Raw genomic sequence first — 27739 nt, forward strand, 5'->3', positions numbered from 1 at the left:
CTTATGTCCTAGGATCTGTAGATGGGGACCTAGCAGTGACTTGTTTTCGAAAAGAGCCAACGTAGGGGGCTGTTTGGGATTGTAGATGATGCCGCAGAGTTGTTTGCAACATGAGCATTTGGGTGTCCAACCCACAGCTAGGCTCATAGGAAACCAAAAGGATGTTGCAGAGAAGAAACCTTTGTTTCCTGCATGAAGTTCGCCCAGTTCAAAGCCACAGTGTCATGACCATTGTCAGCTGTACATCGTACTGTCACTTAGACACCTCCCTATCTGTGGGTTCTGCGTCCACGGATCCCACCAACCTCCCCGATCAAACATACTCGGGGAAAAAAAATTTCCACAAAGTTCCAAAAAGTAAAATTTGTATTTGCGGCATGCTGAGTACTACATTGAATCCATGGGAATGAAATGATGTGTCAGCATTGTATCAGGTATTATAAATAATGTAGAGATGATTTATGTGGGAGGATGTGCACAGGTTATATGCAAATATGCATTTATGCCATTTTATATATAAAATGGGACTTGAGCACCTATGAATTTTCGTATCCGTGGGGGTTTCTGGGCCAATTCCCTGTGGACCCTGAAGGATGACTGTATATACTCAGTAAAGCTGACTTTTTCTTCTGGCACAGGGCTGCCTACTGTACCCGTTGCCAGTGTACTCCATGCCCCATGTAAAAGGCCTGTCTTGTCAGTTTGAAGTGCAAATTTGGCCACGTTAAGTCCATCTGATTAGTAAACCAGTATTACATTTTTTAAAAACCCTTTGTCGCTGGGGATGAAAGGAACAGACTAGTGACTTAGAGTTGGAGGTGGGGTATCCAAACCGGCATGTGATCAGGGCTAGTCCTAGAGCACGCCAGCTGTTTGCCCACTATTGGCACATCAGGGCAGCCATCACGAATAAGAATACGCTGAGTATTCTAGCTGGGTCAGCAATACACACTTGAAATGCAGGGGTTAAAAATCTGGTGGTGTTTTTATTTATTTATTTTTTAATAAAAATTGAACATCTAGAAAAAGAGAAGGAATTATGGTAGAGGGGAGTCTTAGGTTTTTTTCCCCCTAAAGGCTTAAATAGCTATGAGTAAGATCTTGGTAGAGATGCATGTCCAGGCTTGTACAGCTCATGTTTTATTTCAGAAGTGGGAGTAAGGGGTCACATACTACGAAGAGAACTGCGTCCTTGGCTGTCACTTAATGACCGATGCAATTTTTTGCTGTTTTATTTAAAGAGCTTAATTTTCACTGTGTTCTTAGTACTTTATAAATAACTTGAGAATGAATTGGACTCTAAAGGTACATAAAACTGTCCCAGGAGGTCGGGCGCAGTGGCTCACGCCTGTAATCCTAGCACTCTGGGAGGCCGAGGCGGGTGGATCGCTCAAGGTCAGGAGTTCGAGACCAGCCTGAGCAAGAGCGAGACCCCGTCTCTACTAAAAATAGAAAGAAATTATATGGACAACTAAAAATATATATAGAAAAATTAGCCGGGCATAGTGGCGCATGCCTGTAGTCCCAGCTACTCGGGAGGCTGAGGCAGTAGGATCGCTTAAGCCCAGGAGTCTGAGGTTGCTGTGAGCTAAGCTAATGCCACGGCACTCACTCTAGCCTGGGCAACAAAGTGAGACTCTGTCTCAAAAAAAAAAAAAAAAAAAAACTGTCCCAGGTTAAGACAAAAACAAAGTGATTTTTCATTAAAGTAAAGAAATCAGTTTGAGTAGTGTGCAAACATGGGTGAAATTTTGCAAGGAATTTTATTTTGGGGGAAAACAATAGGCTTAAATTAAAAATGAAAAAAATACCTAGCCTGTCATCCTTTCAAGAAAAAGTAGAGTAAATGGTCTGATGAAGAATAAGAGAATGATTAGGGTGGAAACTGAGGTATTGTTAGATTGTGCTTTTTCCCTTGCGCAGAGGGAGGGCATAGGGGAGTGGGATTTTGCACAGGAGTTTTATGAATATAGATCAATGAGGTTTTCTAAATGAATATTGTCTTTTGTGCAAAGACCAAAAAGAGCGAGCAGTGGGTAATGTTACCGGAGGAGTGATAAATGTTCAGTATTGGGACTGACTGCTTGTGTCTGTTCTCTTTACCACTTTGTCTGTGTAGTACTAGTGCTCAGAGAGTGCCTAACACTATATGTTTTATATTTAGTCTAAAATGCAATTTTTTAAAAGAACATTTTTACATCTGTGAAATCAGAACAGATCTTTACAATGGCACCATAAAATTAATTGGCAGCATTTTAGACTGTCATGTAAAATAACAGTGCTTCTTACAATGAATGGTGTTTTCATAAAGTATATTATTTGTTCACTGAAGGCAAAAATGAATTACTAGCTTAGGAATTAGAATGTTTATGAGAAGCTTGAATGTGTTACTAAGAAAAAGTCTGTAGGAAATAAACCTTTTTTTTTTTTTTTTTTGAGTTTAAACTCTCTTTGGGGTTCATTGAACATTTAGAAACTGTAAATTTATGTGTTCTACCGGATTTGGGAAGTTTTCAGCCATTATTTCTTCAAGTAGTTTTTTTGCACTAATCCTTTTCTTCCCTCCTTCTGATACTTCAGTTTTGTGAATGTTAGACATTTTGAAATTGGCCAACAAACAGGTCACCGAAGCCCTGTTTGTTTTCTTTCCCAAGCCTACCTTTCCGTTCTTCAGAGTGCGTATACTTCCTCTTATCTGACTTCACGTTCACTCTTTCCTCTGTCATCTCCATTCTGCAGTTGAGCCCGTCCAGTGAGTTTATTTCAGGTTTTATGTTTTTGGGTTCGACATTTCCATTCTGGTCTTTTTTTATAGTTTCTCTTTCTCTGCTGAGAATGTCACTCTTTCTGTTCATTTTACTTTTACTTCATGGAACATAGTTACCATAGGTGCTTTAAAGTCATTGATGATTCTTAGAATCTGGGTTATCTTAGAGTTGACATCTGTTAATTGTTTTTTTTTTTTTTTTTACTTTGAGAATGGGTCATATTTTCCTGTCTTGTTTATGTTTTAGGGCATGTCAAGTAATTTTGGATTGTATTCTAGACATTGTAAATGTTCTGTTTGTATCCTGTTACATAATCCTCTGAAGAATGTCGATTTTTTTTTTTTTTTTTTTTTTAAATTAAACAGGCCGTCAGCCTGGTTAAGTTCAGACTGCACGTTCAGTCTTGCCATCTCTGGGTGGTGATTCCAGTGTCAGTTCAGTCTCCAAAGCATTTCCTGTGCTCTTTTCCATCTGTCCTGCACACATGCCACTCGGAGGTTAGTGTGAGACTTGGCAGTGGTTTAAATCTTAGTTGAGTTCTCAAAGCCTTTGCTGTGCTGCTTTGGCTCTGTCCTGCACAGCTCAGGGATGAGCCTGGGATTGGCGTGAGTTTGTACACAGTATTACGGGAACCCTCAGGTTCCTCCTCTCTTCATTTGCGCACTTTCCAGCATTCAGGGGCTCCTTCCCTTCAGTCCTATGGCCAGAAAGATGGTGTTTCTGTCAGAGTCTTACCTGCCTTCATCGCTACCACCATGCAGCTCTGTGACTGTGGACTGTCCTTGGGGCAAAACCATAAGAGAAAAAAGAGGGAAAAAAATCCCGCCAGACCCTGACCCCCATTCTTTGGGGACCGCAAGGGCCCTTTTTGTTGGTTCCTCTGGTCAGAAAGCTGGAGTTTAATCTATTAGAGTTTTAGCTTCCTGCACCACACAGTTCTGCTACTGGAGCCCATACTCAGGGCAAGGCTGGAAGAAAAAAAGGGAAGAAATGGGAAACTCCTCCCCCGTACAGCCGCTCCTCTGGGTTTGACTCTCCTGAGTCCTCAGATATTTGTTTTTTGTATTTTGTCCACAGGTTTTAGTAGTAGTCAGCAGGAGAGAGGCGGCAATGTGCTTACTCCATCTTGGCCAGAATTAGAACTCCCACTTTCTTTTCAGTGACTTAAATCAACGCTGTAGTTGGCAGTAGAAAGCTATATTAAATGAGGGCCCTTCCTATTCTGTTACTCTCAGTGTGCTTGTCTGTGATCTGCTTGTCCTCACTAATGAAATTGGGGGTCTAGCAGGGAGAAGCTTATCCGCGCTCTGCTACCGAGGATCAAGAATTGGTGCTAAGGGCAAATGTCATGCTCTTACTGGGTTGCTACGGCAACATTCATTGAAGCAACAAATCCCATAGTTGATCCTCCCCATATTCTCAAGTTTATTTTTTATTTTTAAGGAGCTTTACCAAGATACAATTTATATAACATATAATTCACCAATTTAAATTGTAAATTTAGTGGTTTTAGTAAGTTCATATGGTTGTACAACCATCACGATTTTAGAACATTTTTATCATCTCAAATAGAAAAGCTGTACCTGTTATCACTCACTCCCCATTTCCCCCCAGACCCTTCAGCTCTAAGCAAGCACTGATCTACTTTCTCTGTGGATTTGCCTGTTCTGGACATTGGAATGAGGTAATATATAACCTTTCGTGACTGGCTTCTTTCACTTAGCATAGTGTTTTCCAGATAAACCCATGTTGTACCATGTATCAGTACATCATTCCTTTTTATGGCTAAATAATACTCCCTTGTATGGATATACCACATTGTATCCACTTATCAGTTAATGGACATCTGGGTTGTTTCCACCTTTTGGCTATTATGAATGATGTTGCTATTATTCACATACGAGTTTTTGGGTGGATGTATGCTTTCAAGTCTCTTGTGTAGTACCTTATTTGTTTTGGCATTATATACATTATCATCATCGTCCACAGGGCTGGCTTGTTATGGATCCCAGAGTTTTGGGTTTAGCAGAGCTCTTTAAGACCATCTAATGCCAACGAGGCTAGACTGCGGTCCAGGAAGATGCAGTGAAGGGCGTGGTACTCTTGACCATGTTGATTTTATGTTCTGTATACAGAGAACTTCAGAGATACAGCATTAAAATACAGAGAGCACTAAGCTGTGCCTAGTTGGATTAAACTGGGCAGTTCTACCTGAAAATACATTTTTTTCTAGTTGCCATTTTTAAATGAATCTTACACTGAAGACCATCATCAGTGCTATGTAGATAAAACTATTGATTTTGGCATATAAGGTAATATTTAAAATACTCTTTAATAGCCCTGGTTCAGTGAGACCAACCAGACTCATGTATTGATTAAAAAAAAAATGCTAGTGGTTTTGATTAATTTGGCCATTAAAAAAAAAGTTTTAATGCCATATTGCTTGTTCCCTTTATTTTCTGGACAGAAATATAGCTGAAGGTCAGGTCCTTTGTAATGAAACTGCCGAGCCAGAGTCTTGAATAGGCTTCAAGTACAGTTTGCCTTATTATCGTGTGGGACTATTTAACCCAAACCAATAGGAAACGAGCCCTGAGTTGGGACCCCCCAATTAAAGAGTCTCAGAGCTTACTCCTCGCCCTGACAAATAGAGAGTTGTGTGCTTGTGGTACTGCTGCCTGCTGTTAGAGAGAGAGTGATTGGGGCGTAAATGTTGCATTTGCTCCATCTGCAAGTGTTATAATAAGTTATTCAAAGCTCTTAACACAGGACCAACCAGAGCGTGCCTCCCTCTCAGTTCCAGCACGATTTCCTGCCCATCAGATGGATGCTCCTCTGTTGGAGTCTTTGGAAGGTTCTGGTGTCTTTTGTTTTAATTGGCGGGCTAAAGCTGACTCCCATGGTGTGATTTTCATTAGAGAGGGGCTGGAGAGAGGGAGTGTTGGAACAGTCCTCCAAGCCCAACCATGAATATTAAACATAATACAATTACAGCTTTCAGACCAATTATTTTTCTTTTCAGCAGGCAAAGTTGATGAAACACTCGCTAGATCAGGATTCACAATATCTACCATTGGCTTCTTTTTGTCCCTGGAATCAGTTGTCTTGGCATATTTTGTGCCCATTTGCTGTGCTACCTGTTTCCCTGTGTTGAGTATTTGATTTGAGTGCTGAGGTTACAGGCCGTGCCAGGGTACACTGCATTTCGGTTCGGTGCTGCACACTGTCAGATGTTCGAGGCAGGTACCTGTTTCTTAATGTGATTTTGAATGGCTCGCACGGACTTAGCACACTGTGGTGTTTGCTATTTCTGTCAACAAGAAGCCAGAGTGATACTCTGCAAGGAGATGTCAGAAAAATGTTTTTCCTTTTCTCATGTGGGGAGAAGCTCAGTTGTGTTTTGGCCCGTTTGTGTTTTTCTTTGTGATAAAAAATACACTAATGCTGTATCTTTTGGTGTATTTGTTTATTTTGTTTGGAGCCATCCATGCTGGTATCTAAATACAATAGGAAAACAGATGGCAAACTTTGAACTTCTGGACCAAATTTGTGTTTGCCTTTGTCTCCTTAACAGCCAAACTGTAAATTATGGAGTATAAATATTCAACAGAGGAGCTCTTTATGGAAATCACCGCAGCAAAATAGACGCTTATTAACCGAACATGCACTGAAGAGTACTTGGGCTGAGAATGTCTGCCCCCTCGCCCCCCCCACGCCCTTTTCCAGTTCCCCTTATAGCCTACGGCCGGCATTCCTTTTACAGCACTTAAACTTTTTCTCTCTCCTCTGTCCAAACAGCCTTAGCTCTTACCTACAAATACCTAAAGATAGGTGTGCCTAAATACTAACAGAGACAGACCTTTGTTTTCAAAGTGAACTTCATGCTCTCTGTCTTCCTAGTCTAGAGCCTTCACTGGAAAGTCAGGACTGAGTGGAGTTCTGTAGCCACAGACCTCTCAGTCACCTGCGTGGCTTCGCAGGAAGAATTCATGGTCTCTTCTTTGTGTTCTTTTTCTTTTTAGCGTGGGGAGGGGTCTTCCGGTGAATTTACTAGACAAATTCTAAAAGAGCTGTAACATTTCTGTGTCCTAAGACTACCATTACCTACAAAAGAAAGAATGTATTTTTAAGATTATGAAGCAGAGCATACATATGGGAGAGTTTATAAGGTACATGTATAGTTTCGAGAATAACTGAGGATGCCTGTGCGCCCACCACTCAGTGCCCCTCCCAGGCATGTTTTATCAACGTGGCAGTATCCAGAGTAAGGAGTAGAAGCCTCCTTTATCGCCCTCATTCTTCCATTGCCATTCCTCTTCTCCAGGCTCACTGCTGTTGAGGTTTTGAGGATGTCCTTCCAGAATTTTATCTTTAAAGTTTTTCAGTTTTATTTACACAGGTAGCATGCGCATTCACCATGCAATTCAAAAGCACACGGTGGCACAGAGAAGTCAGTCTGCTGTGCAGCCTCCCCTCCTGCAGCCTAGGCGGGCTCTCCCGCTGTGACCGCCTAGCGATGAGCGTCCTCCAGGGCTGTCCACACGCGTAGCCTGGACGCACGTGTCCCCCCAGTGCACCCCTGGTCACACCACTGCCCCTCTAACGGCTGTACCATAATTGCTAAAGCAGTCACTCATTGATGTGCTAGTTATTCGTGCCACCGACATCCAGTCATTCCAATTCATGATAACTTAAACATTATTTCTAATTTTTCTTGTCTTATTATCTTAATAGGTAATGTCTTTTTCCTTCAGGTTGCTTTTAAGGCCTCTTTGTCTTTTGTGTTTTCCCATTTTTTATTCTACTCTTATGTGTGTATTTCTTCTTATTCTGATTAATACACATTGAGTCTGAATGTTGTCAATTCTAGGAAAATAACAGCCATTAACTATTTGAATATTGCTTTGTCATATGTTATTTTCTCCTGTAACTTCTACTGGATATAAGCTGAACCATCCCCTTCTATCCTCCTTGTCCCTTAACTGCTCAAATTCAATTTTTTCAATTTTTTATAGAAGCTTTCTATGTTTTTTTTTTAAGACAAGAATCTCAGCACTCTGCTCCCCGTTTCAGGTCGGCCCAAGCCTTATGATCCTGCCCCGCATGGTGTTAAGCTCCAAACCCACTGGTCTGGCACTTGCCAACAGCCTTACCCCCACCACGTGGCCACACAGTCCCCGGTCTGGTTTGCAGCCTGGGCCCTGGGTGAGTCACTGTGTGAGCTCAGCAGTGGACTTAAAAGGACATTATGTTTTATCCAGCATCATTAAGTAACTTCCAGTGGAAGGGTCAACAAGTTGTCTGAAACAGAAGCCCTCTCTCGGGCTACTGAAAGCAGGACTGTGGCTGATGGCCTCATGTATAGGTGTACATGTGTGTAGATATATCCTAACTAAATGCCTAGAAGTGCAATTGCTAGGTCAAAAGGGAAGGATGTTTGTTAAAGTGATATTGCATTGTAGTTTCATTATGTTATTTCTCTTATAGCCAGTAAGCTTAATCATCTTACACATGTTTAAAAGGTACTAGTATTTTTCTACAAATTTTTTTTCTCTCCTGTCAGTCTTTAATTTGAAGGAATTTATTATGAGAAGTTAGCACTCTTTGTTGCAAACATTTTTCCCAGTTCATTATTTGACTCGACTTTAGTTTTTCGTATATGGGGGAAAAATAAACACTTTTATGTTGTATATAGTTAATCTTTTCTTTTATGGCTGCTGGTTTGTTTTTTTTTTTTTTTTTGTTGTTGTTGTTGTTGTTGAGACAGAGTCTCACTTTGTTGCCCAGGCTAGAGTGAGTGCCGTGGCGTCAGCTTAGCTCACAGCAACCTCAGACTCCTGGGCTTAAGCGATCCTACTGCCTCAGCCTCCCGAGTAGCTGGGACTACAGGCATGCGCCACTATGCCCAGCTAATTTTTTCTATATAGATTTTTAGTTGTCCATATAATGTCTTTCTATTTTTAGTAGAGACGGGGTCTTGCTCAGGCTGGTCTCGAACTCCTGACCTTGAGCAATCCACCCACCTCGGCCTCCCAGAGTGCTAGGATTACAGGCGTGAGCCACCACGCCCGGCCAGGCTGCTGGTTTTTGTTATGTTTAGAAAGGCCTTCCCTATTCTGAATATTTTTAATTAATGTTTAACTCTTTGAACCCTTTATAATTTATTTGTTGTATGTGGTAGAGCTCCAAGTTGAGAAAATTATTATAGAGTATTTTTTGCCTTTAATTGCTATAACAAGTGGGATCTTTGGTTACATTTTTAAAATTCATGGTTATTTGTATATAACACAACTGTTGATTTTAGCATATTATGTATATTTAATTCTGAATTACTACTAAATTCTCTTGTATTGTCTTCTCTGATAAATGTACCCATTTCTTTCCAACTTCTATACTTTTCATAATCTGATTTTTTAAAAAACAATGTGAGATAATAATGGTGATAATATATTGCTGTATTTTCAGGCTTTTCATTAGGAATGGGTGTTACCACATTTCTTTCAGAATCCATGGAAATGACCCTGTGGTTTTCTTTAGATTCCACTTGTTTGTGGCATATTGCCACGGAGTCGGTCTATAGTTTTCTTTTACCGTGCTCTGTTGGGTTTGTGGTAATAGAGTGCTGGCTTCGTGTACAGTTTGGACACTGTCCTCCTTTTCCTAGGCTGTGGGACAGTTTACATAGCGCTGGAGATAGCTCTTCCTTACAAGTTCGGCCAAGGTCACCTGTTGTTGTTTGGTGAGGGCTAATGTTCCTTGATAGCTTTCCCAGCTTGCTCTTGTTATTTTATCTGTTGGGGGCGGAGGGTGTCAGTTTTGGTAATTCCTATTTTCCCGGAAAGTCATTTATTCATCTGTTTTCCAATTTGGAGATTTTAAAAATTAATTTAACAAACAAAACTTGATTATAATGACTAAAGAAACAATTCAAAAACAAAACCTACCCAAAAAAAGTCCATGTAGTTTTTTTTTTTTTCCAGGCAACTTTTACCACTTAGTAAATTGTGTTCTCCATTGTTAAAAGTGCTCTTACCTAATGCTTTTTGCCCTGGAATCAACCTTTTCTAGTATTGGAATTGTAATGTCCTGTCACTTGCAAACGTGCATTTCCTGTGTAGCACATGCTCAGTTTTGCTTTGTGATCATGTGAAGCTCTTGTTAGCAGGTGGTTTGTCCCACGTGTCAGGGTCTACACGCTGCCTGTCTGCTTGTGCCGCGATACCTTACTGTGGGCCTGTGTCTGGGCTCCTCACATGCCTTCTGATGGTTCGCTGTATCCCTTTCTTTCAGAGTGCCCACAGGCGAGTCCCTTTCTGTTTTTAAAAACCAAAGCCTCATAATGCCTTCAACCTTGGTACGGTAGGATCTTTTGACTTGCGTTGTAGGGTCTGTTAATGTTTATATTCATTAATTTGCTTAAATTTTGCCACATTCAATTTTAGCTCTTATACCTCATTTCTGGAACTAATAGTAAGTATGGTGGTGTTTGTAGTGGCTAAGAGATTTCTGTCTCATTATCTAATTTATCCTTGTGAAAATTTAGCATATAAAAGTTTTTAAAGAGGCTCTTAAAGTGATTATCTCAAGACTCGAGAGTACGTGGACGCTGGCAGTCACTTCCCCAGCACTGCGGTGCTCAGTCAGCTCTGAAAACTCACTTTCAGCAAGATGGTGATGGAGTCACCAGGCTGAATTAAATGCCCCAAGAAGTGGTACTTCCCTAGCCAGGCAAGGATTTGGGGTGTGGAGCTGATGTATCCTTGCCCTTAACAGGTTATTATACCACCAGCAAAATGGCCGTGCTGGGTGGTGACCTTTCCCCTGGGATGGGCTTTTCAGGCCAGCCCCCGTGTGGGGTCACAGAGCCAGTCAGACCTCGACTTCCTTTTCCCCCTTGAGCAGCCTAAGTGGGCATCAGGGCAGCCAACATCCTCGGCCTGGTCTTTCTTGTTCTGTGTACTTTTAAAGCATTGCAATTATGAATGGTTGTGGATACTTTCAGGCAGCACACTGACTGGGTACCAGCATCTAATGTCAAACTTGTATCTCCCAAAGGAGTTGTACAAAGGATCATTGTGCACAGACCAGCACAACTGAAGAGGCATTTGTAATTTCAAGCTTTAGCTCTAATCCCAGTTCCCTTTGCTGCTCTTCTTGGCCCTTCCAGGGTGAGGATCCATGACCTCCGCACGGATAAAATTGCCTTGTCACTGTCCGCCCACCAGCTTGGGGTCTCTGCTGTCCAGATGGACGACTGGAAAATCGTGAGTGGAGGCGAGGAAGGCCTGGTGTCGGTGTGGGATTATCGGATGAACCAGAAGCTCTGGGAGGTGCATTCCAGGTAAGGTGGCTCCCGAGGAGTTTTTAGTAGCAGCAGCAACAGTCAAGACGGGACCGGTGCCCCCTGAGCCAGGCACTGTGCCAGACGCCTCCCAGGCCTCGCTGGATGCGTCCTCACCATATGCCTGGGAGCCAGCTGTGCTGTCTCCATTTTTCAGATGAGAAAACTGAGGCTTAGAAATGGTGCTGGTCAGAGACGATGCAGTTCTGACATCATTAGGACTGCTGTAATTCATACCTGGTGGTTATTCTTCAGGCCCACGTTTCTTGCAAGTGCTGTTCTAGTTATTTTAGGATTCTTCCATCTTAATAAACAGGAAAGGTAACTCAAAAATGTAGGAAGCTTGACCATGAGACTCCCCCTTGAGGTGCAGGCTGCCCACAGGGGGAAGGAATGGGCCCCCCGGCCCGCCCCCCTCCACTCCAGAGTCATGTCCTGTGTAACTGGGAGCTTCTGCTCAAAGATCATGGACTTGACTTTCCTCCCACTTTAGATAAAAGAGCACTTAGCTGAAGCCTGAATACCTTCAGTCCGGAGGAGAAATGTGTAATTTCAACCTTTATGTCCCAAGCACAGGCTGATGGCATCACAGAGACAGGTACATCGACCCTCTCTCTGATACCCATGGTGATACACTGAGTTGCCACCAGGTGGTGCCAAAAGGCAACGAAAACTCCCACACTGGACTCCAGAAGCATTTGCCTTTGAGGAACCCCAGTATTTGTTTTAAAAGTTGACTGGCCCGCCCCTTGGGTTAGTTCCCTAGGCCTACACTCCCTCAGATGGGCCATTCAGGTGAGGCCCAGGTAAGTGAGGTCGTCCCCAGGGTATAGTCCTGTCCACTTTAGCCAATCCCCCCGGTCCTCCCCTGACTGATGGTGCTACTGCCAGTCAGCCTGGTTCTTACTACCAGTTGTTCTCTTCTATCCTCTGGAGTCTCTCTCCCCACATTCCCCTGTCCTGGGCCCATGGCACCCTAGCTAAGTCCTCTATCGCCTCCCTCCAGTGGGTGCCCAAATCCTCTGTAACCTCCATCACTTGCAAGAAAGAAGCCTGCCCCCGGCCCTCCCCTCTTGTATAGCATCTCTTAGGCTACAGAAGCGTTGGCCGTATTTCATGGGAATTTATCTGACCTCCTTGACTGGCTAGGACATTCTCTGAGGGCAGGCAGCTACCTCTGTGCTACATCTTTTTTAACCAGTGTGTCCCAGCTCAGCGGAGCGAACGAAAGCCTGTGTTAGACAGACTCGAAGCCATTTTCTTCCAAGACTTTCTGAATATACTTTCACAAGCCAGAGTACGTGTGTCGCCCTCCAGACTCTGGGAGAAGGGTGGCATTTATGGATCAACACTAAATATACCCCACAGATGGGGAACCAGGCTAGTAGAGCTCAAGGGACTTACCCCGGGCCTTCTGAGCAGGAAGGCAGAGCTGGGACAGGTCTCCACTTAACAGCATAGTGCACAGAGCTGTCTTGCTCACACTGGCTCTGGGAACTGGCGAGACACTGCCCCAGCAAACGTAGGCTGCACTTGGGTGCGGTGGCACCTGCCCTCACGAGAGCTGTCTCCCCGACTGCATTCCAGACACCCTGTGCGTCACATCGCGTTCAACAACCACAGCCTCATCACAGCCAACGTGCCCTACGAGAGGGTGGTGCGAAACGCCGACCTGGATAACTTCACTACGCACGAGAGGTCAGTTGGTGGGTCCGGGCTGGATTTGTACTTGTTCAGAAAGGGGGACCTTGGGCTGATTTATTACTAGAAACCCCTGTGCCCCACTGCCCCCTATGGGCCATCCCTTCAGCCGGGGCCAGTCTCTTTAAAAGGTGGAGTGACAGTAGCCCGTGACCTGTACTGAGCGCCTGGCTGCAGCAGGTGCAGGGTGGCGTGGGCTCGCTGCGCTGCTGTGCAGAGAGGGAGGGGCATGCTTGACACCGAGGGGTCCGAGGTTCAGAGGGCCTGGGGACCTGCTATCACCAGAGTCTATCACAGTGACAAGGCTCAGTCCTGAGTGTGGTGGACTCGGGTACCTGTGGCTCATGAGACTGCCAGCCTGGCTCCTGGGCATCCTCCCCACGAGGCCTTGCCTTCCAGCACTAATACACCCCTCGCACCTGTGCACTTGCCCGTTCAGCTCTGGGATTGGGGGTGTCTGACACACTGTGGGCCCCAAAGACGTACCTGGTACTGTGAAACGAATGCCTCCTGCAACGACAGAAGGCGTCAGGGGGCCATGATGCAGGGCTGACCTGGTGTCGTCTCTGTGCTTTCTCCAGGCACCGGGGGCTGATCCACGCCTATGAGTTTGCGGTGGACCAGCTGGCCTTCCAGAGCCCGCTTCCCATGTGCCGTTCGTCCTCCGACACCACGGCTGGCTACAACCATGACCTCGCGCTGGCTTTTTCCAATGACCGTATTTAGGAAGTCACGCCACCTAGGAACAGGGAGAAAGATTTTACAAGTTTAAAAAGGACAGGGGAGCTGTGCACTGGTGTCCGAGGGTGGCTGGCAAGAAAGCAGCCCCGGTGCACCTGTGTGACAGCACAGGCTCCTGCACCCCCTTCGCCTGGTCCCTCTGCCAGTTCATTCCTGTTACAAAGCTGGAAGTTGTCATGGCTTATTCCTCTGTCCTGTGGCTTTGCCTACCCCGCGCTGATGACTCAAACTTAACCTCCGTTCCCAGGTGCCTCCAGCCCCCAAGTGATGCCCCCACCTCAGTTCGTACACTACAGCTGCAGGCTCTATCTCTGCCCCCCACCCCGCCACTGCCCAGTGTACAGCTGACACAGCGGGACTCTTTCTTCACAGCTTTTACCGTGGTTTAGAATTATATATTTCTACAGTTATTTCCTTAATGACTATTTTGTTTACTGTTGCATTTACAGTACGTGATACAAAGTTAGTATTTTCTAAATACTCACTGACTGAGCAGCCATCCTCCTATAGGATGGAAGGGGATCCTACACAGACGGTGAGTGAGAGGGGGAACCCTGACCTTAAACCACTGAGATGGCACAGGACAGCTCGAGGGGACTGTCCAGTTTGATACATCACTTCCAATTCCAGAGTACTAAAGCAGCACTGCAGTACTCTTGATTTAGGTCTTTTCTAAACAGCAGCAGCATCCACCTAATACACCTTCAAAATATCAAAGCAAAAACTGATAGAACGACAAAGAGAAATAAAATCCACCCTCACGGTTTGGGTGGTCAGATCAAATTAGTGGAAAAACCTTACAGATTTGGAGGGTTTACTTAATATCATCAATAACCTTGACCTTTTTCAAATACCTGTAGACCATGTACAAATGCCACACAGAAAACAGCTCAGCTGCACCAAGACTGATACCACACAGGCCAAATTCACTGACCTAAGGCAGTATAATCAGAAACCAACAAAAAAGCAAAGTAGTAAAACAAAAACATACACCTGGAAATTCCAAACACTCTTGAATTAACTTAGATTTAAAGAATAAAACTATAAACTCTCTAGACCAGGCTAATAATGAAAGGGCTGAATCCAAAACCCAGGCTGTAAAGCCAGAAGGGACTGGGAAGAGCTGCAGCTTTGTTAGTAGAAAGGAAATGAACAAGCTGTCACCTCAGAAAGCTCAAAAAAGGTAGCAGTGATCCTAAAGAAAGAAAGAGGAGTTAAATAAGAGTAAAAGCAGATATTAATGAAATAGAAAACCAACCAATAGTTAATATGAAGCCAAAAGCAGTTTTTAAAGAGACAAAATATACAACTCTTGGTTGAGCAGAAAGGCTCAAGGGGCCGTGAGGAACAGAAGAGGAGGTAGCTCGGGCCGAAGTACAGTCCCTGCCCCGGAGAGATCATTGGCTCACATTAGCCCATGACAAAAATGGGGCTTCTCTGTTGCACACGGGTGCATACTGTTGGGGAGGCCTGGAACTTTCCAGTCGGGAAGGTGGTTCAGATTGCTTAATTAAACATCCGTCTCCAGCCACGTGGGAAAATGGAGCTCGACTGGGAAGCATCACCTCCCCGGGCCCCAGAGAGCACTGCTTTCCGCGCAGGCAGACTGGCCCGAGGGCTTTCTGCTGCTTCTCCACCAAATTGTAAGTGAAGCCGGCCTGCCCTGAGCAAATGCACGGTTTTATTTGCCCTCGTCATGGGGTGGACTGACCTCTGGCGAGCTCGCTGTAGAAGGTTCGCCTCAGGCCTGCCCCTCCTTTCTCCACAGTCCGAGCGCAGCCGGAACGCTGCTCTGGGGAGGGTGTTTTTCTTCTCTGGAAGCAGTCTGTTCCAGTCTGATCTTGCAGGTACACTCTCCCCTCCCTAGCTTTGCAACAATTAGAGATTATTGAAGAGTTCAAAAGAAATTAGACCCAGAAATTTTTACCCAAGTTGAAGGTAGTTTAAACCTACCATTATTCACTGCCAAAGCTGGTCCAGGGTGAAAAGCGTCACAGGCGCAGTTCCCCCCCCCCCCCCCCCCCCCCCAGCCTGCTGAGAACATCCCTCCCATTCATGAAAACCGCCCGGGTTCTCTGAAGGAGAATGCATTGGACCAAACTGTAATCTTCAAGAACACCAGCCTCAGGCACTGTTTGCTGCTGGAAACCCGAACGTTCTGGAATAATGACGGCCAGAGGATAAATACCCCCTTACAAACCGACACCCAGCGATTCAAAATCCCTCGGCAGGCCGGCGCGACTGCTCCCCCGCTTACCGTTACTTTACCCCGTGGCTTTCTGACGGAGCCGCTTCGCGTTGAGTCTTTAGTGGGTTTATCATCTGCTTTTCTTCTTTAGCTCTTCTGCTTCTCAAACTCTTCCACCCGGCGTCTCCACTAGAGACAGAAGAGACTCAAATATGCCGCGCGGGAGCCCGAGGGCCGACCACCGGAGGCTCCCGTGTCTTAACATGTGACTATAGGACTTGCTTTCTACCTTGTGTGTTGAGTTCGCATATTAAATGCTTTGAATTTATATATTGCTCCAGTTATTTTAACATGCGGCCAAGGTGGACTATGGTAAGACCCTGGTATTACCTCCTCTCCCCCCAATTCCCTGAAATCTTACCTCCCATGATGGCCTTGTTTTGCAGCCCACAGTTGAGTGGTTGGTCCCAGAACTTCCGCTACAGGGGTCCTAGCCCAGGATCCAAGCAACCCACAGCATCGTACTGTAAGTCCTGGCCAACTTTAAGCGAAACAATGTATAACGAAACCAATTTTACCAGAGGCTAACAGATATAAACAAGAGTTAAGTTTCTGCAGCACACTTCTGGTCACAAAAACATCACCAAACTTGGGAAGTTCAGACCAAACATTTCTAATATTAAACACTGAAATTAAATGTGAGCTATACCTACATTTAACAAAAATTAATACAGTCAGTATTTACCCAAGTTTTAGTGAATCAGTGAGGGTGGCTGTAGGGGTGGGGGGTGAAATCAAGGAATAAATGTTTGCAGAGCAAACATTGTCAGGAGCACCCCTTACTGCCATGCAGGTCAAAATCAAGGTGGGCATACCAGTGCTCAGCTGTAGTCCCAGCTACTCAGGAGGCTGAAGCAGAAGGATCGCTCGAGCCCAAGAGTTCAAGACCAGCCTGGGCAACATAATGAGACCCCCACCCCTAAAAAAAATGTGGACGGGCTCACTGAGCGCTTTCCTACTGCGTCATTTATTGTGTGTACAATTATGGTAGACTTTACAAACTTTTATGTTACAGTAATTTGTATTCATTCCTTCATTTTCCAACCTGTTTATTCCAGTGCAGGGTAGTGGGTGGCCGGAGCCTATCCCGGCGGCTCAGAGCACAAGGCCAGAACCAACGCTGGCCAGGAAGCCACGCCATCGCAGGGCCCACTCACACCGCGACCACGCAGACACGCCAGCGAACCGCACGTGCACAGCTTTGGGAGGTGGGAGGAAACGGGAGGACGTGGAGCAAACCCGGGAAGACGTGGGGAGAACAGGCACACTCCACACAGATGGGCGGGCGTGGATTTTTCCTCCTCAACATCACACCACCACGACCTCGAACGAAACGACCTGCTGTTTGTAAGATTGTACATAAGGGCGCTTTCCAGGGGAGAAGTATGGTTCTCTTTCATTACGTTCTTGAAGGGGACAGCCCCCCCCCCCCCCCGAGAATGTCCTCTCTGCCACCAGATTGTGCTTTTCAATCCAGGCCATGTGCTGTCTTGGTGCTGCTGTTGCCCGGGCAGTAATTCACGTTTAAAAGATGTCCTAGGGACAGCATCACCCTCCCCCACCAGGTGGGACTCGGCCTGGCTGGCTGCTCGGATTTCCACACATCGGAGGAAAACCTGCATTTCCCCAAGAGTGGGGTTTTGGTCCTTTCTGAAAGGGAAAGTGGACGAACCCCCGAGATGAAGTTCTCCACCGCCTTCCCCCTTGAGAACTAGTATTTCCCACGCCCCTTGTTAGGGTGGCAAATGCTACCACGAGGCAACTTTGCTCGTAGCTGTAGCGAAACAGCCTCCGCTGGGAGAGTGCAGCCTTTTCGTGACAACTGTGGTGGCTGTCATTATGGGCAGGACACGGCAGTGGCTCACACAGGGCTGTCTCCTGCTTCCTGCTCCTGACCGGGGCCTTTGCTCCGAGCAGCAGCTGCGGCAGCAGCGAGCTTGCGGTGCTGGCTGGCCGGGCCTGCCCGCCTCACCCTCGCAGCCAGGCCAGATGGTCACCTGGCTCCTGCTGCAGCGGCCTGCGGTGACTTGGACAGGGGCCGCCTCTCATGCGCAGCGGCGGACTCCCTCTCGCTGGGCTGTGGCGCTGCCATGTGGGCCCGGCCGGCGCTCGGCCTCTGATGCTCGACGTGGCTTCCAGAACCAGCCGTTCGACTGCTCCGCACCGGGGGCCTTTTCTTCCCCCAGAAAGGGAGGGAGGCCCCCACTCACCCCCATGTGCCCCCAGCTGAGCCCATCAGGCCGTGTCTCTTCTTCCCTCGCCCCTGCCAGGACAAACGCTGCCTTGTGTTTCTCCGAGACGGTGGCAGCAAGCTGCACCTCAGCACGTCCCTGAACCTCACTGCCGCCCCATCAGAGCCACACTTGGGGTGCTGGCACATCCCCTTTTAGACCGGAGCTCAGTCCCTTGCTGACTCGCTCAACAGATTAGAAGGCTGAGTGGCCACCGTGTCCTTGTCAGAGTCTTGAGTCCCCCGGCCCCGGGGCCAGGTTCATCCGCGGCCAAACCCCTGCTGGCACTTGTTCAGATTCTGGAAGAGCCCGAGACAAAAGCAGCACTCAGATGCCCTGGTGAGTTGGGGTTACGTCCCGGCTCCTCCCACTCTGAACTTCCCGGCTTCCCCAAGGTCGGTGTGTGGGAGGACAGCCTGTAAGGCAGGTGTGCGCAAAACCCCCGGCAAGGCAACTTGTATTTTTAACTCCCCATCAGCCTACGTAAGTCACACGGTGCCGTTTCCCGCACGGCGGAGTTCATCCTCGGCCTTGTTAACTGCAGGCAGGTGGGGACAGATTTAACTGCTCAGTGACAAGGATCAGACCCGTCGATGACCCATCTCCCATTAGCAAAGCACAAATAGAACGTCCCAGTCCCTCGGCCCAGAAAATAATAGAATTGTTTTGTTCAAGTCTAGCAATAATCCGTTCCCTAAGAGGGTGCTTGGCCAGAATTGGAAGCTGCTGTCATCTTACTCTGTTCCCTTCTCCATAATTCATGTTTACCGTGGCTGCAGAACGGGTCCCCAGAGCTGCTCGTATTCGATTTCCATCACACAGCCCTTTTGTAAACCTATCAAATTAGCGTGGTCGTGTCAAATCGCCGTATTCTTTCAGCCTCCAAAAGCCAACTTTCCCCCTTGGTAACGTGGCAGTACAGGACTAGAGCCCGTTTCGACTCGATTGCTGGCAGGGAGATGGCTGACGCCGTCGGGGACAGAGGCAGGTGACCTTCCCTTGGCATCAGCAGGCTGAGGGGACACCTTCCCGGCTCAGCTTTCTCCTCCCATGGCCTGTGGCCCTCAAATAGGAACTTACCAGCTTCCTGCAAATATTTGACTTAGTTCTGCCAAGTTCCTTTTAGTCACCAGTGACATTTCCGATAGAAGGAAGACTGCTAACCTGTGTGGCTGTTTGACTTATCAAACTCTGATTTTAGACCACATTTCAGAACACACACGTCACCCTCTCTGGGCTGCTGCAGTTGAGGTGTGCCCCGTCATTCAGTCATGTCCCTGTAAAGGGACGAGGGAGGGGGCTACCGCACATGCGTCCAGGTCTATGCAGCCAGAAATTCCCTCCCAGGTACAAGCAGAAACCCGACAGTCCAGCAGGTGACAGAAGCTGTTTCCGAGCCCCCTGCCTGCATCCTGCGGCACAAACCCCGCTGCCCAGGTGGGGGCCGTTCTGAGATCCGTGACCTCTGTCCTTGCCAATCCAAGGCCAGCAGCCCCACAAGACCACAAGCCGCCGGGGAATTAGCCTGCCCCTTCCAGAACCAGGTCTGCACCAACAAACCGAGTAGCCAGCCCTGACTGCTCCCTGGATGACGCAGGGCACGCTGGGAGCTGGGCAGGAGAATCCTGCAGCCCACGCTCTGAGGAAATAAGCCCTCACCTTGCCAATTAGAGGACACCCTCGGTGACTGCGCACAAGTGAGCTTTCTTCTGAGCAGCCTGGACTGGGCTTTCGGTGAATCAGCCTCATTTAATTAGCTGTTCAGATATGCCGTGGCCCAAAGCTTCAAAGACACCAGGCAGGTCCTCTGTGGCCTCGGACGTGTGCCCATTGTGGCCACAACTGCCAACTAAGACTCGGGGCACAGGGGCTGACGGAAGGTGATTACTTATAAAAACATTTTACACTAACGAACTGCCTTTGTCAAAAAGAACAAAATCAAGCTTGGCAGGGTTGCTCACGCCTGTAATCCCAGCACTCTGGGAGGCCGAGGCAGGAGGATCGCTTTAGGCCAAGAGTTCAAGACCAGCCTGAGCAAGAGAGAGACCCCGTCTCTACTAAAAATAGAAAAATAAGCCAGGTGTGGTGTCATGTGCCTGTTTTCCCAGCTACTCGAGAGGCTGAGGCAAGAGGGTCACCTGAGCCCAAGAGTTTGAGGTTGCAGTGAGCTCTGACGAAGCCACTGCACTCTAGCCAAGGCAATGGAACCAGACACTGTCTCCCGCAAAAGAAAGAACAAAATCGAAGTGAATTGGGAGAGTCCCAAAAAAACCAGGCCTAGGGTGGCAATGCCAGCACTTGCTGCAGCCCTGTCCCATTCGCACAGGCCGGGCAGGGAGCCTGGGGAGGCCGGGAGAGGGAGGTTCCACCTGGACAAGAGCTAAGTAAGACGACCGATCCCCCACTGGGCTGTCCTAGTGACTTTCCAGATTTCTTCTCCTGGCAGCTGTGACACCACCAAGAGGACCCGAAGCATCAGGGGACAGCACAGGGAGGCAAGGGAGATCACATGCCATTTCCCGCTTCAGGAAACCGCTTGGGCTCTACTTGGAAGTTTCCAGGGCTTCAACTCTCCCACAACATGGCTAACACCTTGAGGGTAGGAAGTAGAGGCTTCTGTCCTTGCCCCACTGCTCTGAATAGTGAATTAAGTCCTAGTCGAGAAGCAGAGCTCTAGAGGCGCCTTCAGACCCTGGTCTTCACTAACCCAGAGACTGAGCTGCTCCTCCAGCCACCACTTGCCGCATGGGGAGAGCAGAGGCCACAGGAGAGCCCAGCCCGGTCAGCCAGCCGCTTACCAATGACAGTGACAACACGTGTGCCAGAGCTCCCAGCCACAGCTTCACATCTGCCCCAGAGGTGGTGCTTAACCCACACGCCACCCCTTCCCAGTGCTGTGTGCACTATCTCGTGCAGCGTGTTCACACGGCCCTCAAACTCGCTGCGCTGTTTTTTAAAATGTAAATACCAACTTTCATCTCATCCGAAGCAACAAGCCACCCATGGAGCCCCTGATGTGCTGTGAAGTTGCACTTTTTCTCGCACACATTACAGTAAGAATATACCCGTCGAAGTAAACGTTCATCTGTGTAACACCCGGAATCATCCCGGGCCCCGAGCGTCAGGGCAGGAGTGTGCCCGCCGGAGCGGGTCACCCGCAGCATAGCTCCGTGGAGCACTGGCTGTGACAACTACCCACCGGGCTCCCGCTGAGCCCGGGCAGGCCCAGCACCAGGCTGGCGATTTGGGGTCCCAGCCCCACTCTGGGCTCGGCGCGTTTGCAGCCATCGGCACGAGCCGCCATCTGCTGGGACAGTGTCAGGGTGACCTCGCTTATACCGGGCTGCACCAGAAGAACTCCCTGCGCCTGCTAACTAGGAGGGTCAGGCCTGGTGGGAGGATGGAGGAGCAGAGACGCCCCTGGCTCACGTCCTCTCATTCCAAGTTTCCATCCAGAACACCGAAGCCTCAGCGTTTCCCACTCAGGAAAAGCAGGGCGACTACGAATGGCCGTGCACACGTTTGCCTCCACGGGTGGGAAACGGCTCTGGGGGGACATCTGAGAAAGGGGCTGCGGTCGCTGCCTCCTGAGGGGAGCCCGGGGGGGCCGGCGTGGGGTGCAGACTCCACCGCCTGCTTTTGGTACCTTCTGAATTGTGGACCGCAAGGCGTGGGCACGAGGAAGTAAGATAAAGCACGCTCAATGTTAAAAACCACGATGGAAAACTCTGGAACTCACATAAGAGCAGCTGCCAGTTATCACGACAACTTTCGCAGAAGGCCAGAAAGGCGCCTCCCAGGGAGTGTCGATAAGGCGACTGAGCAAATCGCAAACGTAACTACCCGAAAAGGGCCCGGAAAACACACACCGACAAGCAGCGCAGCCTCGGGACACGTCGCCCAGGGCCGCCGGCACCCCAGTCCCGGGGGAGCCGGAGAAGTCACAGTGGGCGGGTCGCCCCGGCCTCACCCAGGCCTCGGCTAGACAAGTTCCGCACGAGCTGCCCTCGGCCGACTCCTGGGCCGCCGCTGACCCAGGCGAGCCACTTCTGTTTCCGTGACCCCAGCAACAGCCGGTCCCCGAATCAGAAAGTGACAACTGAAGTTGTCAGAGATGCTTACCTGGGACAGACACCGCCTCGGCCTCCACCGCTGCCGCTCACACCAGGCCCACAGAGTCCCTGGGCCCTGCAGGTGGTCCCCTTCCTGCCAGAGGGGGCCAGGAGCGGCCCCAGCTGGTCGGGAGCTGGAGGTCCCAAGTCACCAGCCAGGACTCGAGTCCCCGCACCCCCAGAACCACAGCATGTGCTGGGGCAAACACCCGAGGCGGGCACGGCTGAGGGATCCAGATGCCTTCTCCGCCGTCTGGACATGTGGCCACGACACCGAGGAAGCCCCACTGCCCCGTCCTGGCCACCTCGGAAGCCCCTGGGAGCAGGAGCTACTTCTGCTCATTCCGCTGCGCGGGGTGGAGAAGGCAGGCGGCTTCCCGGTACGCACAGGGGGAAGACAGCAGACACGTCGCCCAACATAAATGCCACCAAGTCCTTCCTCCAAACCGGCCTTTGAAAATCACACGGCCACTGCTTGTTCCTCATGTTCAGCCTCGAGCCACCAAATGACCAGGCCATTTTAAGAGACGTGAGGAACCGACAGAAGCCAGGATCAGTAGCAAACCTTTTTTTTTTCTTTTTTTTATTAGAGATAAAAACAGCGAAGTCCCACGTGCCGTACCCTACAAGACATGAGATGAGCGGACGGGTGTTGGCTATTTACAGGAGCCGTAGCAAAAGGCTGCCCCTCCGGGCCTCGGCCGTGCCAGCGCGGGGGGCGGCCGCCCCGTGTGACCAAGTGCAGTGTCTCCGCAGAGGCGGGGGGTCAGTGGCACAGGGCGATGGTTTCCATGTTGAGGAAGCGGACATGCATCTTGGTCTCGATGTCAATCCCCTGCCAGATCTGGAAGGGACGGAGCGGCCTCAGGGCGTGTCCCCGCCGCTGCCTTGCACAGGACCAGGCCCCGGTCCCCACCCACACACCCACCCACCCTCTCCTGCCACCAGCCGAGATGCTCCAGGCAGGTGAAAACCAGAGGGCCGCGTCTCAAGGCTGTGAGCTAAGCGAGGAAGAAACACTTCCATCTGTCTTTGTGCTGGTTAATTTGGCTCTGACATTTGGATGCTTTCTGAGATTGTCACAGCGAGTTATTATTAAGTACTGAATCCAGGCTCTTAGCTGCGAGTCATCTGAGTCTCACCTACCACTCCGGGCCCTGCGATTTTCATGCAAATTACGTAACCCTTTTTGTCAGTACAATGTGGGGACCCCCCCCCCCCGCCTGTGCTGCCCACCGCACGGAACGTTGGGGGTTTCCAATGCAGTCCTTCTCGTCACGGTTTACAGCGTCCTGTAAGCTGGAAGGCTTCGTTAGGCCATCACCATTAATGAAAACATCACCGCGGTCTGGTCTTCACGACCTCCCTGGGGTAAGGGGTCACCCGTGTTCTAGACAAACTCCTGCCCCCAAAGGGTAACTGCTGCCCAAAGCTCGTGTCTCTGGCCAGGTACCTGGTGCTGGCACTGCCATTACAACCTATCCGGCCAGGCCCCGCGGGTGTCTGGGCTCCACGGCCATTGGCCCAGACCCCAAAGCCCCCTCGCTCCCCTGACTGTGCCCGCCACGTCCTTGGCAACTCGGGGCCTGCGGGGGCCACAGATGGCGGGGTGGTACCAACAGGAACGGAGGGACACGGTGTGTGGGTGACTTCTCACTGCCTCCCACTTATGTAAGAACATCAAACTCTCAAGCTGTCACTCTCAGCGTCTCCAGGGACAGCCAGGAGGCTGGGAACGGGAGAGTCGGAGCCCCGTGGGCACCCAGGTGGCAGGGAGGCCTTGGGGTATTTCTGGCCACTGTCACACAGCCCAGAGTCCCCCAGGTACTTCCCGGTCTCCTGCACCTGTTCTTGGTGTCACGGGGGAGGCAGAGAGAAAGGGACATTCTCAGGGAAAGATACCTGGACACCCAGGTTGCTTTCTGCTAAATGCCAGGTGGCCACATGGTCACCAAGGGCACCAGAAGGGGAGGGGCTGGCTGGTCCCAAAAGACCCCCAGGGGTACAGGGGGAACTTGGGGAGCACTAGTCCCGCCACCCCCACTGCCTCCAGTCTTCCAGGTCCTCGTTCTGCTGCCTTGGTCAAGCGTCACTCTCTGGGCCAAGCAGGCCCCAGCACGCGCCAGAGTGACCCTGGGGCACAAGGGCAAACTCTGGCCTCTCCCCATCGTTTCGCCCTGCCGGGGGTGGGGCATCTGAGGGGGCAAAGGCAGCTGCCGACCCCTGACCCCAGCAGCCCCCTGCCAGCCGTTCCGTCGTGGTGGGGTGGCGCAGCCTGCCTCTCCTCCCTCGTGCCACGTCCGACTGCCGGCCGGTGACCGGCCAGCTCGGCGGAGCAGACTCGGAGGAGCACGCCCGGCCAGACCTTGACCCCCGAGGTCTCGACCCCGCTCGGGGCACAGGCCCACTCGGCCGCCTCGCTGCCCTGGGGGAAATGCTGCTGTGTGCACAGACGTGGGAAGTTTCCGGAATCTCTGTTCCAGCTGTCCTCGGGGATGACCTCTAAGAAGGGACACCGGGATCCCAGGCGGGAGAGGAATTTATTTCCCCGTATTCCCTTTCGTGCTGCCTCCATCGTTTTGACCCCGTGTGAACACGACCCTCTCCGTGCAGGTAACGAAAACCAGGTCAGACGGTTCCTGAAGGCCACGCCCGGGCTGACCCCTTCCCGCTGAGCCGCGTCTCCCCCGACCGTGGGCTCCCTGGGGTGCCCGGGCTCCCCCAGCCCCCACCCAGGCCCCCACACCCACCTTCAGGAAGTCCTCGAAGGTGATGCCCTCGTACACCTGGTCAGGCTCCTGCGGGCAGAGCACATGGCGGACAGTGAGCGGCGGGGTCCTCGCCGGCTGCTGCCGCGCTGCCCACAGTCCCCCCATAGACGCACCGGACGCAACGGCTGGGGCTGCTGAAGTGACAAAAAGGGGGAACGTTCTGGATCGTTCGCCTCTAGCATGAGGCCAGTACCGGCCTGACGGTGGGAGGGAGACCAGGTACCCGCTCCCCAGGGCCCCTCTGTACCCACCCAGGCCCGCTCCCCAGGGCCCCTCTGTACCCACCCAGGCCCCCAGGGACGATCTGAGGGCAGGGACAGAGGCACAGGGCTCTCCCTCCCCCCACAGCCCAGCCACCAAAGCCAAAGACACCCCCTGCCACCCCCAGGCCCTGCGCTGATAAGCACTGTTCCAGGCTGACCTGACCGGGCACTGGGGAAAGGGACAAGGGGATAAAGGGCCTGCCTGGTCCACCCTTCGGGCCCCATGAGTCACCATGATAGCCTCTGGCTGCCAGGAAGGTGAGGCCAGAGCTTGGCCACCACGAGGCCACTTCCGCTGTGCCAGGAGCCTCCCCCTGTTATGTGCATTTAGCAGTGACAGTCTCGACCTGTGTCCTTCCTGCTCTGGGGACATGGGGGACCGTTGGAGGGGCCCCTGCCCCTTTCACTGACACTCTCAGGAGCCCACGACCGAGTGTTCAAACACCTCACCCTGCAGCACCCTCTGTGACATCCCCCGTGTTCCGCCAGCCACACAACCTCGGCCGCCCACACCACGGGCCACACGCAGCCACTGAGACGGGCTCGATCTATACAGGCCGTGACGGAAAAGGCTCCGAGATGTGCGCACAGCGGAAAGAGAAACAAACAACACATCCGACAGGGAGCACAAAGACGCCTGCAGATCCCGCGTGTGCCAACACTTTCCCAGACCGATGACCAGCTCCTGCCATCTGCCTGTGGACACATGGGGGTCGTACAGAGAGGAAGAAAAGTCCCCTCAGTCTGATTCCATTTTGCATAAATCAAAAATAAAAGACGCACATGTAAACGTTGGCACATAGAGGGAAAAACCCCACCAAGGGGGATTCCTTTCAGGGAAGAAAACCCGGGCGTAGGGAGGCCGGCAGGAGAGCTCGCGGCGCTCTCTGGGCCTGCGATTCTGAGCTCGTGCGTTTAAGGAAACGACAGTGGGCACCTCTCAGCACTTGGGACGAGCCAGGCACGTCCCCAGTGCGTTCCAAATGCTGTTAACTTCTATTTTGTTTTTGCTTTGGAGACAGGTTCTTGCTCTGTCGCCTGGGCTAGAGTGCCGTGGCGTCAGCCTAGCCCACTGCAACCTCTAACTCCTGGGCTCAAGCAATCCTCCTGCCTCGGCCTCCCGAGTAGCTGGGGCTACAGGCACGTGCCACCACACCAGGCAGGTTTTCCTTACTGTTCTAAGAGATGGGGTCTCGCTCTTGCTCAAGCTGGTCACTGTTAACATTTAATACTGACCGATGCCAACCTCACAACCATCGACGAGGCGGGCTCTGTTCTCACTCCCATTTTACAGATGAGGCCCCTGGGGGCCCCAGAGGGAGGGTACCAGTCCAGCGGGGACCATGGAGCTGGCTCCAAGTCCCTGAGGGCTGTTTCTGGCGGCAGGAGTTTGCACCTTCTTTTTGCGCTTTTTAAGAGAATTCTATAAAAACCACCAGCTCTCAGCTGGCCTAGGCCAGCGCTATCCCTAAGGGCTCTTCCTCCCTCTGTTCCCACTGTGGGCACAGAGAAGTGGCTGTCCTCCCCCTGCCAGGCCAGCCCAGGCCCCCGGGCTGGGGAAGCTCACTATAGAAAAGCCCCCGAACCCCTGGCCAGAGATGGGGGCTGGAGGGTAGAGAGCGGGGGGCAGGGGAAGCCTCCTCCGGGGCTGGAACCGCAGCAAGGCGGCCCCATCCTCCAGCTGGGTCTGCGCTGACCTGGGCGACATTTGCAGCAGAAAACACACAATGAAGGCAGGGGGGCAGGTGAGCGCTCGGCGTGGCGCTGCCCCTCCCTCCGGGCAGCAGGGCCCGCGGGCAGCAGGACCCTCCCCGAGACCGACTCGCCCCAGACGCTCCGGAGGCTGCCGGCGTTTTATGCAGATCAGCAGCTGCCAGCTGCCAGCGATTTCACTGCAGCAAATTAAGAAAACTGTCGCCAATTGAAACTGGAGTGGGACAGGGAGCACTTTGAAGAAGGGGAGTGTAATTAAATCAAACGGGAACGTGGCCCAACAACCCCGCGGGAGATCCCTGCTCTCCCCACGGAGGTCACGAGCCCTCCCGCGGCGGTTACTCTGCTGAGTGGGCAGTTTCACCAAGGCCAGAGGAGCCGACAGATCAAATACAGGCCGAGGCCGAGACCGCAGACCCCGCCCCCGGGGGCAGGCCTGGGCCGGTGGCCTCGTGTCCCCCAATGACAGGCTTGGGCCGCAGACAGCCGGATCCGGCACGAAAACACCCCTCCGGCACACGAAGCCACACAGGTGTCTAGAGATGCAGCCACTTTAAACACACAGGCGCGGAAAGGCGAGCACGGCAGAGGGGCAGCCTAGCCCTCGGGGAACAAAGCTGACATCGAGATGGTCACCTGCCCACCTGAGCGGCCCCCAGGGCTTAGAGTCGCTGGGTGGGGAGTGGGGGGGCCGGCAGGGCTGCACCCAGCCTGACGAGAGGGAGTCCCCCCAGCACAGGAAAGATCACAAGGTTCAGAAAATTCTTTATGCTCTCTGTGCCTCAGTTTCCCCACCTATAAAACTGAGGCTAAAAATTTACAAAACAATGTACAAAAGAGAACCAAGCCC

At 50.6% G+C, this 27739-nt stretch overlaps 2 protein-coding genes and 1 pseudogene across 4 annotated transcripts in view; 1 reads left to right on the forward strand and 2 right to left on the reverse strand.

Moving 5' to 3' along the window:
• FBXW8 (F-box and WD repeat domain containing 8) overlaps window positions 1-16097 on the forward strand; it is a 103968-nt gene extending 87871 nt beyond the window's left edge. For both annotated transcript variants that reach the window (XM_069496910.1, XM_069496911.1), the window contains exons 9-11: window positions 10936-11109; window positions 12697-12807; window positions 13392-16097. In XM_069496910.1, the coding sequence (XP_069353011.1) occupies window positions 10936-11109; window positions 12697-12807; window positions 13392-13536 (430 nt within the window). In that variant the 3' untranslated portion in view covers window positions 13537-16097. The remainder of the gene's footprint in view (window positions 1-10935; window positions 11110-12696; window positions 12808-13391) is intronic.
• LOC138402009 (U7 small nuclear RNA) lies at window positions 6810-6849 on the reverse strand (annotated as a pseudogene).
• Window positions 16098-22699: 6602 nt separating the features above from the next.
• TESC (tescalcin) overlaps window positions 22700-27739 on the reverse strand; it is a 42541-nt gene continuing 37501 nt past the window's right edge. For both annotated transcript variants that reach the window (XM_069497285.1, XM_069497284.1), the window contains 2 exons: window positions 24893-24940; window positions 22700-22986 (listed from right to left, as the gene is read on the reverse strand). In XM_069497285.1, coding sequence (XP_069353386.1) covers window positions 22909-22986; window positions 24893-24940 — 126 coding nt within the window. In that variant the 3' untranslated portion in view covers window positions 22700-22908. The remainder of the gene's footprint in view (window positions 22987-24892; window positions 24941-27739) is intronic.

The sequence above is a fragment of the Eulemur rufifrons genome, chromosome 21, assembly GCF_041146395.1.
Source record: "Eulemur rufifrons isolate Redbay chromosome 21, OSU_ERuf_1, whole genome shotgun sequence".
NCBI classification, from domain to species: Eukaryota; Metazoa; Chordata; class Mammalia; order Primates; family Lemuridae; genus Eulemur; species Eulemur rufifrons.